The 15,394-nt window shown below is 55.2% G+C and overlaps 1 protein-coding gene across 1 annotated transcript in view; it reads right to left on the reverse strand.

Moving 5' to 3' along the window:
• The window catches only part of ldb3a (LIM domain binding 3a), a 214,160-nt gene that overhangs the window by 120,942 nt on the left and 77,824 nt on the right, over nucleotides 1–15,394 (reverse strand). Inside the window, exon 3 of the mRNA XM_072491352.1 lies at nucleotides 11,074–11,225. Within this exon, the coding sequence (XP_072347453.1) occupies nucleotides 11,074–11,225 (152 nt within the window). The remainder of the gene's footprint in view (nucleotides 1–11,073; nucleotides 11,226–15,394) is intronic.

Below are 15,394 nucleotides of genomic sequence, written 5' to 3' on the forward strand. Positions count from 1 at the left end.
CTCTTGAAGCCAGAGGACCAATCAGAGGCCTTTCCACCTGAAAGCAGCATGGCAGGTAAATGAGGAAAGGGTTAACCCAAAATGTCTTCAAATGTAAAGTTATAGGTTGAAAATCAAGCTGTTTGGCCGCATTACGAACACATCTTCTGTAGCCATCAGGTCCTGAAGTGGGACTTAGAATCATAGAATTTACAGAGCAGAAGGAGGGCCATTCGGCCCATTGAGTCTGCACTGACTCTTGGAAAGAGCATCCTACTTAAGCCCATACCTCCACCCTATCCCCGTCACCCAGTTACCCCACCTAACCTAAGGGCAATTTACCATGGCCAATCCACCTAACCTGCACATCTTTGGACGGTGGGAGGAAACCGGAGCACCCGGAGGAAACCCACGCAGGCACGGGGAGAACGTGCAGACTCCGCACAGACAGTGACCCAAGGTCGGGAATCGAACCTGGGACCCTGGAGCTGTGTGAAGTAACTGTGCTACCCACTGTGCTACTGTACCGCGAACCCAGAACTTCTGGCCCAGAGGTAGGGACGCTACCCACTGCATCACAAGATCCCCCAAAGAGACTATTACCTAAATGTAAAGAAAGTGCATAGTAAATGAAACATCTGGACAGCCTGATCCACTATTGAAGCTAGTGCAACAATATTCTGTGCTAAACGGTGAAAAAACTCAGCTGTTGTGCTGTCTTAAAATGCCAATAATGAGCCCAAATACTCCGGTAACCCTGCCAGCTTGTACATAAATTGTTGAGCTCACTCACATTTAGAAGTCTGAATATAGTTCTGGTCACCACAGTACAAAAGGAGCTTTTGACAGGACAGAGAAAAGAGCAACCTCAATGATTGAGGGAATGGAAGGAAAGATTGGGGACTAAAATGTCGCTATGTAAATTGGTCACATTTCCACAGAAAGAGAGGTTTCGAAGCAATATACTTGCTGTGTTTAGGGATTGATTAATGTAACACGTGACAAGCTGTTTCACCTCAATCAGCAACTCAGTCCTTCCTCGACCATTCAGAAGGACAGCAGGCAGTAGGCGCAGGGAGGGCAGTTAATGGAATGCAAGCCAGTTGGTGAAGCGGAAATCAAGACAGAGAATGGTTCGTTATAACCGAGCGTTTATTGACTTGTTCAGCCTCACAACTGTCTTCCACTCAACCCAGTGCCCCAGCTGTCCCTAATTTATTGTGCTCAAAGACACCAAATATCCCATCGCCCGTTTCTCTTAATCACAACAATGTAATTGGCATTTAAAAATGCCAACGATGCAATTGAAAGGGCATTAACAGCACCAACACCAACATCTGCCCTCCAGATCAAACAACATCCTGACTTGACTCCCTTGCCCGCTCGTCACGGTCATTGGGTCAAAATCCTGGAAATTCCTGCTCAACTAGGGGTGTGCTCACTGCAGATAGACTGCAGCAGTTCAGGAAGGCAGTTCATTGTCACTTGTCAAGGGAGATAAGGGAGGGGCAGTAAGTTCTGGCCTCGTCAGTGCCAAACATCCCAAGAATTAATTAAAAAAAGAACATTGGAACCCAAGGACATGCCCTGTGCCTGAAGGTGGATTAAATTCAAAACCATTCTGCCAAGAATAGACAAGAACTCCATTATTATACAACTGCCTGGATGCTCAATGGATTAGATGTACCTTGGCCTTTTCATGACGACAAATAATATAAATAATGACAAACAAAGAAACGTGAAGTGAAAAGTGAAAGAGTATGAATTAAGAAGTCACTTGTAGGTGTAAAATAAATAGTCACAACTGTGCTAACCTCCGCGGAACAGGAGATCACACAGAATATTGAAAATGGTGAAAGCAGTGTGAGGAGTTATTGGAGAGAGTAGATGACAAGAAAAGGATACACTTTCCTGTTATTCAGAAAGAATCATTAATAATTTCAGCTCTGTGCAATGGGAACTTTGTTCTGGACAAAATAGAGATTTTTTTTGTCTGCAGTTTTTAATGTTGAAATTGGATGGAATTGTACTCCACACTAAGTTTCACTAGTTTATGAGAAAGTGCTCTTCTCGATCAATTAAGACACTTTCATAGTTGCTTGAACGCAGACAATGAGAAAACATGAAGTAATATCCAGTCAAAGCAAGCCAACTTGATATCACAGGAAACTTGCTGTTAAAAGCTATTAACATCATGGGCGTCATTCTCCGCCCCCCCAGGGGGGGGGGGGGGGTTCGTGATGGGGTGGAGGTTGGGGGGGGGGGGTCCGTGCTGGGGTGGAGGTTGGGGGGGGTCCGTGCCGGGGTGGAGGTTGGGGGGGGGGGGGGGGGGGTCCGTGCTGGGGTGGAGGTTGGGGGGGGTCCGTGCCGTGCCGGGGTGGAGGTTGGGGGGGGGGTCCGTGCTGGGGTGGAGGTTGGGGGGGGGGTCCGTGCCGTGCCGGGGGTGGAGGTTGGGGGGGGGTCCGTGCTGGGGTGGAGGTTGGGGGGGGTCCGTGCCGGGGTGGAGGTTGACGGGGGGTCCGTGCTGGGGTGGAGGTTGGGGGGGGGTCCGTGCTGGGGTGGAGGTTGGGGGGGGTCTGTGCTGGGGTGGAGGTTGGCGGGGGTCCGTGCCGTGCCAGGGTGGAGGTTGGGGGTTGGGTCCGTGCTCGGGTGGAGGTTGGGGGGGGGGGGGGTCCGTGCCGAGGAGGGGGATGGGAGGGCAAGTGAGTTGGTCCACCTGGCCAGTTGGCCGCCGTGAATCCCGCCCCCGCCCAAGTCTCCGAAGGGAGAAAATACGGCGGGGCGTTAATGGCGCCGCTCCCGCGGAGAATGTCACGGGTCTGCGCAAGGCAGCCGATTTTCGGCCTGCCGATATTCTCCCTTCCGGATGGGCCGAAGTCCCGTCGACGTGTTGACCGTTCACGTCGACGTGAATCAAACCTCCTTTTCATCGGCGTGACCCGGTGCTCCAGGCTCACGCCGACCAGCATGGAGGTGAGTGACGGCCTGGGGGGTTGGCTCTGGGCAGGCATTGGTGTGGCCGCAGTCTGATTGCGTGAGGAGAGGTGTGTCTCGGGTTGTGTGTGTGTGTGTGCGGCGGGGGGGGGGGGGGTGGTTAGAGTAGGCTGGGCTCCGGGGGAGTGCCGGGAGGGGGTCCGTGCCGGGGTGGAGGTTGGGGGGGGGTCCGTGCCGGGGTGGAGGTTGGGGGGGTCCGTGCTGGGGTAGAGGTTGGGGGGGGGTCCGTGCTGGGGTGGAGGTTGGGGGGGGTCCGTGCCGGGGTGGAGGTTGGGGGGGGTCCGTGCTGGGGTGGAGGTTGGGGGGGGGGGTCCGTGCCGTGCCGGGGTGGAGGTTGTGGGGGGTCCATGCTGGAGTGGAGGTTGGGGGGGGTCCGTGCCGTGCCGGGGTAGAGGTTGGGGGTTGGGGGGGGGTCCGTGCTGGGGTGGAGGTTGGGGGGGGGGTCTGTGCTGGGGTGGAGGTTGGGGGGGGGGTCCGTGCTGGGGTGGAGGTTGGGGGGTGTCCGTGCCGGGGTGGAGGTTGGGGGGGGGGTCCGTGCTGGGGTGGAGGTTCGGGGGGTCCGTGCCGTGCCGGGGTGGAGGTTGGTGGTTGGGGGGGGGTCCGTGCCGTGCCGGGGTGGAGGTTTGGGGGGGGGTCCATGCTGGGGTGGAGGTTGGGGGGGGGGTCCGTGCCGGGGTGGAGGTTGACGGGGGGTCCGTGCTGGGGTGGAGGTTGGGGGGGGTCCGTGCCGGGGTGGAGGTTGGGGGTTGGGGGGGGGGTCCGTGCTGGGGTGGAGGTTGGGGGCGGTGTCCGTGCTGGGGTGTAGGTTGGGGGGGGTCCGTGCCGTGCCGGGGTGGAGGTTGGGGGGGGTCCGTGCTGGGGTGGAGGTTGGGGGGGGGGTCCGTGCCGGGGTGGATGTTGGGGGAGGGTCCGTGCTGGGGTGGAGGTTGGGGGGGGGTCCGTGCCGTGCCGGGGTGGAGGTTGTGGGGGGGTCCATGCTGGGGTGGAGGTTGGGGGGGGTCCGTGCCGGGGTGGAGGTTGGGGGGGGTCCGTGCCGTGCCGGGGTGGAGGTTGTGGGGGGTCCATGCTGGAGTGGAGGTTGGGGGGGGTCCGTGCCGTGCCGGGGTAGAGGTTGGGGGTTGGGGGGGGGTCCGTGCTGGGGTGGAGGTTGGGGGGGGTCCGTGCCGGGGTGGAGGTTGACGGGGGGTCCGTGCTGGGGTGGAGGTTGGGGGGGGGTCCGTGCTGGGGTGGAGGTTGGGGGGGGTCTGTGCTGGGGTGGAGGTTGGCGGGGGTCCGTGCCGTGCCAGGGTGGAGGTTGGGGGTTGGGTCCGTGCTCGGGTGGAGGTTGGGGGGGGGGGGGGTCCGTGCCGAGGAGGGGGATGGGAGGGCAAGTGAGTTGGTCCACCTGGCCAGTTGGCCGCCGTGAATCCCGCCCCCGCCCAAGTCTCCGAAGGGAGAAAATACGGCGGGGCGTTAATGGCGCCGCTGCCGCGGAGAATGTCACGGGTCTGCGCAAGGCAGCCGATTTTCGGCCTGCCGATATTCTCCCTTCCGGATGGGCCGAAGTCCCGTCGACGTGTTGACCGTTCACGTCGACGTGAATCAAACCTCCTTTTCATCGGCGTGACCCGGTGCTCCAGGCTCACGCTGACCAGCATGGAGGTGAGTGACGGCCTGGGGGGTTGGCTCTGGGCAGGCATTGGTGTGGCCGCAGTCTGATTGCGTGAGGAGAGGTGTGTCTCGGGTTGTGTGTGTGTGTGTGCGGCGGGGGGGGGGGGGGGTGGTTAGAGTAGGCTGGGCTCCGGGGGAGTGCCGGGAGGGGGTCCGTGCCGGGGTGGAGGTTGGGGGGGGGGTCCGTGCCGGGGTGGAGGTTGGGGGGGTCCGTGCTGGGGTAGAGGTTGGGGGGGGGTCCGTGCTGGGGTGGAGGTTGGGGGGGGTCCGTGCCGGGGTGGAGGTTGGGGGGGGTCCGTGCTGGGGTGGAGGTTGGGGGGGGGGGGGGTCCGTGCCGTGCCGGGGTGGAGGTTGTGGGGGGTCCATGCTGGAGTGGAGGTTGGGGGGGGTCCGTGCCGTGCCGGGGTAGAGGTTGGGGGTTGGGGGGGGGTCCGTGCTGGGGTGGAGGTTGGGGGGGGGGTCTGTGCTGGGGTGGAGGTTGGGGGGGGGGTCCGTGCTGGGGTGGAGGTTGGGGGGTGTCCGTGCCGGGGTGGAGGTTGGGGGGGGGGTCCGTGCTGGGGTGGAGGTTCGGGGGGTCCGTGCCGTGCCGGGGTGGAGGTTGGTGGTTGGGGGGGGTCCGTGCCGTGCCGGGGTGGAGGTTGGGGGGGGGGGTCCATGCTGGGGTGGAGGTTGGGGGGGGGGTCCGTGCCGGGGTGGAGGTTGACGGGGGGTCCGTGCTGGGGTGGAGGTTGGGGGGGGTCCGTGCCGGGGTGGAGGTTGGGGGTTGGGGGGGGGGTCCGTGCTGGGGTGGAGGTTGGGGGCGGTGTCCGTGCTGGGGTGTAAGTTGGGGGGGGTCCGTGCCGTGCCGGGGTGGAGGTTGGGGGGGGTCCGTGCTGGGGTGGAGGTTGGGGGGGGGGTCCGTGCCGGGGTGGATGTTGGGGGAGGGTCCGTGCTGGGGTGGAGGTTGGGGGGGGGTCCGTGCCGTGCCGGGGTGGAGGTTGTGGGGGGGTCCATGCTGGGGTGGAGGTTGGGGGGGGTCCGTGCCGGGGTGGAGGTTGGGGGGGGTCCGTGCTGGGGTGGAGGTTGGGGGGGGGGGGGGGTCCGTGCCGTGCCGGGGTGGAGGTTGTGGGGGGTCCATGCTGGAGTGGAGGTTGGGGGGGGTCCGTGCCGTGCCGGGGTAGAGGTTGGGGGTTGGGGGGGGGGTCCGTGCTGGGGTGGAGGTTGGGGGGGGGGGTCTGTGCTGGGGTGGAGGTTGGGGGGGGGGTCCGTGCTGGGGTGGAGGTTGGGGGGTGTCCGTGCCGGGGTGGAGGTTGGGGGGGGGGTCCGTGCTGGGGTGGAGGTTCGGGGGGTCCGTGCCGTGCCGGGGTGGAGCTTGGTGGTTGGGGGGGGTCCGTGCCGTGCCGGGGTGGAGGTTGGGTGGGGGTCCATGCTGGGGTGGAGGTTGGGGGGGGGTCCGTGCCGGGGTGGAGGTTGACGGGGGGTCCGTGCTGGGGTGGAGGTTGGGGGGGGTCCGTGCCGGGGTGGAGGTTGGGGGTTGGGGGGGGTCCGTGCTGGGGTGGAGGTTGCGGGCGGTGTCCGTGCTGGGGTGTAGGTTGGGGGGGGTCCGTGCCGTGCCGGGGTGGAGGTTGGGGGGGGTCCGTGCTGGGGTGGAGGTTGGGGGGGGAGGTCCGTGCCGGGGTGGATGTTGGGGGAGGGTCCGTGCTGGGGTGGAGGTTGGGGGGGGGTCCGTGCCGTGCCGGGGTGGAGGTTGTGGGGGGGTCCATGCTGGGGTGGAGGTTGGGGGGGGTCCGTGCCGCGCCGGGGTGGATGTTGGGTGTTGTGGGGGGGGTCCGTGCTGGGGTGGAGGTTGGGGGGGGGTTCGTGCTGGGCTGGAGGTTGGGGGGGGGGGGGGTCCGTGCTGGGGTGGAGGTTGGGGGGGGTCCGTGCCGGGGTGGAGGTTGGGGGGGGGGGGAGTCCGTGCTAGGGTGGAGGTTGGGGGGGGTCCGTGCCGTGCTGGGGTGGAGGTTGGGGGGGGGGTCCGTGCTGGGGTGGAGTTTGGGGGGGGGGGTCCGTGCCGTGCCGGGGTGGAGGTGGGGGGGGGGGTCCGTGCTGGGGTGGAGGTTGGGGGGGGGTTCCGTGCCGGGGTGGAGGTTGACGGGGGGTCCGTGCTGGGGTGGAGGTTGGGGGGGGGTCCATGCTGGGGTGGAGGCTGGGGGGGGTCTGTGCTGGGGTGGAGGTTGGCGGGGGTCCGTGCCGTGCCAGGGTGGAGGTTGGGGGTTGGGTCCGTGCTGGGGTGGAGGTTGGGGGGGGGGGGTCCGTGCCGAGGAGGGGGATGGGAGGGCAAGTGAGTTGGTCCACCTGGCCAGGTGCCAGCCTCCAACAGTTGGACCCATGCGGTCCATGCCACCTGGCTGGGGGGAGGAGGGGATATGGGCAATGATGACATTTCGTCGTTTCCCTCCCCCCCACTAGGCCGTCATGTTTTCAGATCATCCAGCGATGTTGGCCGCCGTGGTGGCAGCCGCTCATGTCTATGTTGCCCTGGATGAGGAGGAGGAGGAGGAGGAGGAGCGTGCCAGAGAGGCATCGCAGGCTGCCGCAGAGGGGCAGGCGGCAGCCGCCCAGGCTGGAGGGACACCTGACCGACAGGACGAGGAGGGGGAGGAGGACGTCGCGGCCCCACGGCAACGGAGGCACCCGAGGGCGCCCCGTGTGTACCGGCCCCGGCAGTCATACCAGGACCTCGCGGACCGGGAATGCAGGAGGAGACTCCGGGTGAGCCGGGAAATCGTGGCACACATCTGCCACCTGCTGGCACACCTGTCACCACTGGCGGGGGACACCCTCTCCCCGTGTCCGTCAAGGTTACGGTTGCCCTGAACTTTTATGCAACGGGGTCATTCCAGGCACCGAGTGGGGACCTGTCCGGCATATCGCAGACATCGGTGACCGTGACGGCTCATGAGGACTTTCCGCCGATAACGGAGAATTTCGCCCCATATCTTCCAGGGCGTGAAGATAAAATGGCTTCACATAAAAGAAACCACATGAGATAACTCTCAATTCTGGCTGATAGCTTTTGTTTCTGGCAAATGTGTCCGGTCTTCGTGAGGATGCATGTGACTCATTTGCTTCAACATTTCACTTCCAAATATTATGGATGCTCCATTTAATTTGTTCCATGTGATTGTTACAAGGGAGTTATAAAATATTCCATTTTTTGCAAAGCGTATTTAACCCCTTCTAATTTTCTATTAAACTGAATTTTTTTCCCTTTAGTTATTTGTTCTAAGGATGGCAGGATTGGCAAGGCAGTATGTTTCGATAGAAAATTCCTCTGCCACTATTAATCTTTAAAGATAAATTTAGAGTACCCAATTCTTTTTTTCCAATTAAGGGCAATTTAGCATGGCCTATCCACCTACCCTGCACATCTTTTTGGGTTGTGGGGGTGAGACCCACACAGACACAGGGAGAATGTGCAAACTCCACACGGACAGTGACCCGGAGCCCGGATCGAATTTGAGTCCTCAGCGCCGTGAAGCAACAGTGCTAACCACTGTGCCACCATGCCGCCCCATGCCACTATTCAAAGCAGACTAGTGAGTTTTACCTAGGTCTTGTCCCCAAATCAGAAGGTTGTAGGTTGAAGCTTCGCTCGATAGACTTGAATACCCAATTCAGTGTGGTACTCGGGGAATGCTGTACTGTCAGAGGGGCATTTTTCCAGATGCGGTGCTGACAGGCATATTTCAAAGAAAAGCAGAAGAGTTCTCCCCAGCGACCTGACCAATATTTATCCTTAACGAATGTTATTTAAACAGATTATCTGGTCATTATTGCAATCTATTTGAGGGAGCACATTATAATAACTGCACTTGAAAAGGACTTAACTGTCTGTAAAGTGATTAGAGGCATAAAGAACATACAGTGTAGAAGGAGGCCATTCGGCCCATCGAGTCTGCACCGACCCACTTAAGCCCTCACTTCCACCCTATCCCCATAACCCAATAACCCCTCCTAACCTTTTTGATCACTTAATCATGGCCAATCCACCAAACCTGCCCGTCTTTGGACTGTGGGAGGAAACCGGAGCACCCGGAGGAAACCCACGCAGACACGGGGAGAACGTGCAGACTCCGCACAGACAGTGACCAGCGGGGAATCGAACCTGGGACCCTGGCGCTGTGAAGCCACAGTGCTATCCACTTGTACTACCGTGCTGCCCTTGAGGTTGTGAAAGACACAATTTAAATACACCTCTTTTGCTTTTAAAAGATCTGTGGTTTCTTTTATGTGAAGCCATTTTATCTTCACGCCTTGGAAGATACGATGTTAATAGCTTTTAACGGCACGTTTACGGAGATATAAAGTCTGCTTGCTTTAACAGCTGCTGGTGAACAGATCTACACAAGCAGCCCACACTTGCAAAACCCAAAATAAAAGGTTTGTTGTTAGATGCGTGTGGCACGGTAGCACAGTGGTTAGCAGGGTTGCTTCACAGCTCCAGGGTCCCAGGTTCGATTCCTGGCCTGGGTCACTATCTGTGCGGAGTCTGCACATTCTCCCTGTGTCTGCGTGGGTTTCCTCCGGGTGCTCCGGTTTCATCCCACAAGTCCCAAAAGAAGTGCTGTTAGGTAATTTGGACATTCTGAATTCTCCCTCCGTGTACCCGAACAGGCGCCGGAATGTGGCGACTACGGGCTTTTCACAGTAACTTCATTGCAGTGTTAATGTAAGCCTACTTGTGACAATAAAGATTATTATGATGTGATTGGGCAGCACTTGCTGAACAATCCTGACTGTGTAAATGGCTACCCTAACAACCAATTTAAGACAATGGGTGGGATTCGCGAGCTTCCCAGCTATGCGTTTCTTGTCGGCGGGAGGTGGCGCTCTGTTCGCTGGTGGCTAGATTCTCTGGTCCCACTCCTATCAATGGGAATTCCCATTGAATCCGCCCCACGCTGCCGGGAAGAACTCAGGAGGGGTGCACTGCCAGTTGGACCAGAGTATCCCACCAGCGTGAACTGCTAGAGAAATCCAGCTAATGACTCAAGTTCAAAAAATGGCTCATTTATGCTCACCAGAAGTGACATAAGTTTCTATACACGGGCTTTCTCTCTGTGCACAAATGGAATATATTCAAGCCCTGGGCTTTTACTAATTACTCCAGAAATGGGGGAGTCTAAAGTTCCCTGTTGCCATAGCAACCTCAGCCAAATCAGAGCTGACATGGCAACCAATCAACATCCCTTTCTCCTGTTGTATAAATGGTTGCAATTGTTTGGAATTTGACATTCTTGCATTTATCCTGGTGAGTGCAAGATGTAAAGCTTCAGCAATTTCAGCACGATTCCATTAGAAAGATGCCATACATATTAATAAGTACCTTGCAAGTAGTTCAAGATTGTGTTGGCTCATCATTGTCAGATGACATTTAACGCTCATTTATCTAGAACATTAGCAAGCACTGAATAAAAACTTAAAATAAACTGGAAGTACCTCCCTCAACCATCAACTACTGAAAAAGACGGTGCAAAAATAGCCCTGTGCAGAGGGCTAAGATATGTATCATAGAATCCCTACAGTGCAGGAGGCCATTCGGCCCATCGAGTCTGCACTGACCCTCCGAAAGAGCACCCTACCTAGGCCCACTTCCCCACCCCACCATCCCTGCAACCAGTAACCCCACCTAACCTTTTGGACTCTAAGGGGCAATTTGGCATGGCCAATCTTTGGACTGTGGGAGGAAACCGGAGCACCCGGAGGAAACCCACGCAGACACGAGGAGAACGTGCAGACCCCGCACAGACAGTGACTCAAGGCGGGAATTGAACCCTAGTCCCTGGCCATGTGAGGCAGCAGTATTAACCACTGTGCTACCGTGCCACCCAAAAATCAAATGTTAGAAGAACATACAGTGTAGAAGGAGGCCATTCGGCCCATCGGGTCTGCACCGACCCACTTAAGCCCTCACTTCCACCCTATCCCCGTAACCCAATAACCAATCCTAACCTTTTTGATCACTAAGGGCAATTTATCATGGCCAATCCACCTAACCTGCACATCTTTGGACTGTGGGAGGAAACCGGAGCACCCGGAGGAAACCCACGCAGACACAGGGAGAACGTGCAGACCCCTCACAAACAGTGACCCAGTGGGGAGTCGAACCTGGGACCCTGGCGCTGTGAAGCCACAGTGCTATCCACTTGTGCTACCGTGCTGCTCACTGAAGGTGCAGTGGGACAGTAGGTTTACCCAACAAGAACGTGGATGTTTTGCAATGAAAGGTTTCGACTAGTCACTGATATTAATTCTGTAACTGCATGAACTGCCCACAACTTCCATCAACGTGGAGTTAGCATCTATCCGAATGTGCGGCTTCAGTTGACAGTATGTGACACCCGGTGTACACAGCATTGCTACCATGCTGTGTAACGTCATTCTCTACCCATCACATCAATTCACGTCATAATACTCTGCACTTACTTTTGGAGGCTCAGGTTCAGGGAGTAGGAGGCTGACTTGATCTTATTCTGACAGTCCAGGTGGGTCATTCCCTCTGTGCTGACCCCATCTATGGCCACGATGGTATCGCCCTGATTGATGTTTGCTTGGGCTGCCTTGCTACCTGGGCTCACCTGAAATGAGAAGAATTATGTGTGAATGTTCATTCTGAAAAGACTGAAACAACCCAAAAAAAAATAAAACAGCTAACCAATTTGGAAAAAAATAGGCGAAAGCTTTCATCACAATCATAGATCATAGAATTTACAGTGCAGAAGGAGGCCATTCGGCCCATCGAGTCTGCACCGGCTCTTGGAAAGAGCACCCTACCCAAGGTCAACACCTCCACCCTATCCCCATAACCCAGTAGCCCCACCCAACACTAAGGGCAATTGTGGACATTAAGGGCAATTTATCGTGGCCAATCCACCTAACCTGCACATCTTTGGACTGTGGGAGGAAACCGGAGCACCCGGAGGAAACCCACGCACACACGGGGAGGATGTGCAGACTCCACACAGGCAGTGACCCAAGCCGGAATCGAACCTGGGACCCTGGAGCTGTGAAGCAATTGTGCTATCCACAATGCTACCGTGCTGCCCCAAATAGTACGGATAACCTACAATGGAGCACTCAATACACAGGATAGAAGAGGGTAGCAGAGCCGTCGCGCAGATGTCAAGAGCTCAAATTGGCTAATCAACTCTTTCTTGACGAAACAGCCAATTTGCAGGACAGTCCAGTTCATCAAAAGTTCTGTACAAAACGACAAGGTTACGACACGATCGCTCACTCTTCCTCAGATGATCTGAAATTGGATTCAGCTATTGAGGCACTTTCAAAGCCAAAACAAGATGGATAAAAAAGATAAACTACCCCGAACTGGAAAAGGGAAGACAATAAATAAGATGTCAAATCCAACAAGAAAAATAACTGATAGTGAAATGAGGTTTGAAATATTAGTTGATCTTCCAATCACGGAGATATAGAGAGAACAGGAGATATTAGATTCTGCGTCTGAAGTATGGTTCTGACAGCGGAGGAGGCCAAAAGGGCAAGGGCAAATACAATATTCAACAAGGTCAGAGTAATGTTTACAGACAGAACGGAGAGACATAACAACCAATATAATGTGCCAACTGCAAATAATACTCAATTAACATTTGAGAAAAAAGTTAGGCTACATTCATGCTTTTAATACCATCCTTTTATCAGCAATTTCTCCTTTCTGTCCCTCTCCAGAAGGAATCGACTCTTGCTGTGTGCCACGGGACTATTTGCCCTCCGGTACCACCTTTAAGTGGCCATTTTTCAACTATGTGCTTGAGTAGCCAAGTGCAGAACAGTGATCAGGAATGGCAATCTGGCTACATAGAGCACACATAACGGGAGCAAGATTGAGCAGGTTCTTTGGAGTGGAGGACAAATGTGGGAGGTGTGGCGGGAGCCCGGCAAACCACGCACATATGTTTTGGGCGTGTCCGGCACTGGAAGGGTATTGGAAGGGAGTGACGGGAGTGATTTCGCAGGTGGTGAAGGCCCGGGTCAAACCAGGCTGGGGGTTAGCTCTATTTGGAGTTGCGGAAGAGCCGGGAGTGCAGGAGGCGAAAGAGGCCGACGTTGTGGCCTTTGCGTCCCTAGTAGCCCGGCGCAGGATCCTACTCATGTGGAAGGAGGCGAAACCCCCCGGACTGGAGGCCTGGGTAAACGATATGGCGGGGTTCATTAAACTGGAGCAGATAAAGTTTTCCCTGAGAGGATCGGCTCAAGGGTTCACCAGGCGGTGGCAGCCATTTCTCGACTACCTCGGGGAACGTTAGAGGGAAGACAGATGACCAGCAGCAGCAACCCAGGGGGAAGGGGGGGGTGGGGGGGAGGGGGGGAGGGGGGGGGGGTTTAGTTTAGTTTAGGTCAAAGATAAAGGGGTTTTGTTACTTGTGTATTGTTAAAAATTTCTGTATTGTTATTGTTGCGTTTGCTTTGTAAGAGGGGAAAAATTGTTGTTTGGGAAAAAAATTTCAATAAAACATATTTTAAAAAAAAAGGAATGGCAATCTGGATTCATTTCCCCTTCCCACCTTGCTAGTCCAAGAACAATGTAGTGCTGTGATTAAGCCCCTCTTGGATTTAGGAATTTATGGAATAAGTTCACTCAACATTGATGGGGCCTGTCAATTGCATATTCCCTGCTGATGTCCCTCATTAGAGATTAGAGGCTGCAGTTGTTAATTTAAAAATCTATATTTGTTGATGGGATGTGGGCGTCGCTGGCTGGACCTGTATTTGTTACCCCTCCCTAACTGCCCTTGGACCGAGTGACTCGCTGGACTATTTCAGAGGGCTGTTCAGAGTCAAGCACATTGGTGTGGATTTGGAGTAACATGTAGGCTTGGCCAGGTAATCTTGGCACATTTCCTTCCTTACAGGACATTTGTGAGCCAGAGGGATCTTTCCGACAACAGACCATGTTTGTCCTGGTCTTCATTAATGAGACTAGCTTTATATTCCGGTCTATTAATTGAATTTAAATTCCACAAACTGGCGTGGAAGGATTGGAAACCACTTCCCCCGAGTTTTAGCCTGGACCGCTTGATTACTAGCACAGTTACCATGACACTTATAAAAGGTGTGCACATGCCCATAGTTGGAATTACCATATCATCAATGAGTCAGATTGAAGGAAATATATTCAAATGACTCGCCACACTCAACACTGGACTGGAAACCCTCTTGCCTTGGGAAAGGCACTGGTATCAATGGCAGTCAGTGACGGACACTGCACTGTCAATATTATCCTGTGAAATTAAGCAACTACCTTCATCTAAACTAAATCGAGAAGAGAGAGGGCGAGGAAGAGAAACGAATGAGAAAGACTGGGGAAAAAAATGTGCAGTGCTACCCTACCACATCCCTCACACATCTGACACAAAGTGAAGCGCAAACAAATCAGGAATCATTTTACACACAGCAAGATCCCACATATAGCAAATGAGATCCATGCTTCCTCATTTCTTTTTTCAGGAAGTGCCAATGTCCAGGACCTTAACAGAACTCAAAACAGTAACTGCTGGAAACACTCAGTGGATCTGGCAGTGACAGTAGAGGGAGGGAAGTTTGATGACCTTTTGATAAGAGTGGGTTTCGGTTTCAGCAACCTGATATGTTAATTGTTCCTCTCTCTGTCATGATATCCACATCAGCATATCATGGTGCAATCACACACACACTGATGGACAGGCAGTTGGACCAACCAACACACACACAACATCGCAGCCAATCACCAGTGAGAGCACACGCACTATAAAACAGGGAGAGCACACGCACTATAAAATGCCTCACGGGAGACTGCTGAGTAAAATAAGGGCCCATGGTATTCGAGGCAAGGTACTAACATGGATTGACGATTGGCTGTCAGGCAGAAGGCAGAGAGTTGGGATAAAAGGTTATTTTTCGGAATGGCAACCGGTGACGAGTGGTGTCCCGCAGGGTTCAGTGTTGGGGCCACAGCTGTTCTCTTTATATATTAACGATCTAGATGATGGGACTGAGGGCATTCTGGCTAAGTTTGCCGATGATACAAAGATAGGTGGAGTGGCAGGTAGCATGGAGGAGGTGGGGAGGCTTCAGAAAGATTTAGACAGTTTAGGAGAGTGGTCCAAGAAATGGCTGATGAAATTCAACGTGGGCAAGTGCGAGGTCTTGCACTTTGGAAAAAAGAATAGAGGCGTGGACTATTTTCTAAACGGTGACAAAATTCATAATGCTGAAGTGCAAAGGGACTTGCGAGTCCTAGTCCAGGATTCTCTAAAGGTAAACTTGCAGGTTGAGTCCGTAATTAAGAAAGCAAATGCAATGTTGTCATTCATCTCAAGAGGCTTGGAATATAAAAGCAGGGATGTACTTCTGAAGCTTTATACAGCATTAGTTAGGCCCCATTTAGAATACTGTGAGCAATTTTGGGCCCCACACTTCAGGAAGGACATACTGGCACAGGAGCGGGTCCAGCGGAGATTCACGCGGATGATCCCAGGAATGGTAGGCCTAACATACGATGAACGTCTGAGGATCCTGGGATTATATTCATTGGAGTTTAGGAGGTTGAGGGGAGATCTAATAGAAACTTACAAGATAATGAATGGCTTAGATAGGGTGGATGTAGGGAAGTTGTTTCCATTAACAGGGGAGACTAGGACCCAGGGGCACAGCCTTAGAATAAAAGGGAGTCACTTTAGAACAGAGATGAGGAGAAATTTCTTCAGCCAGAGAGTGGTGGGTCTGTGGAATTCACTGCCACAGAGGGCGG

The sequence above is a fragment of the Scyliorhinus torazame genome, chromosome 28, assembly GCF_047496885.1.
Source record: "Scyliorhinus torazame isolate Kashiwa2021f chromosome 28, sScyTor2.1, whole genome shotgun sequence".
Lineage (NCBI taxonomy): Eukaryota > Metazoa > Chordata > Chondrichthyes > Carcharhiniformes > Scyliorhinidae > Scyliorhinus > Scyliorhinus torazame.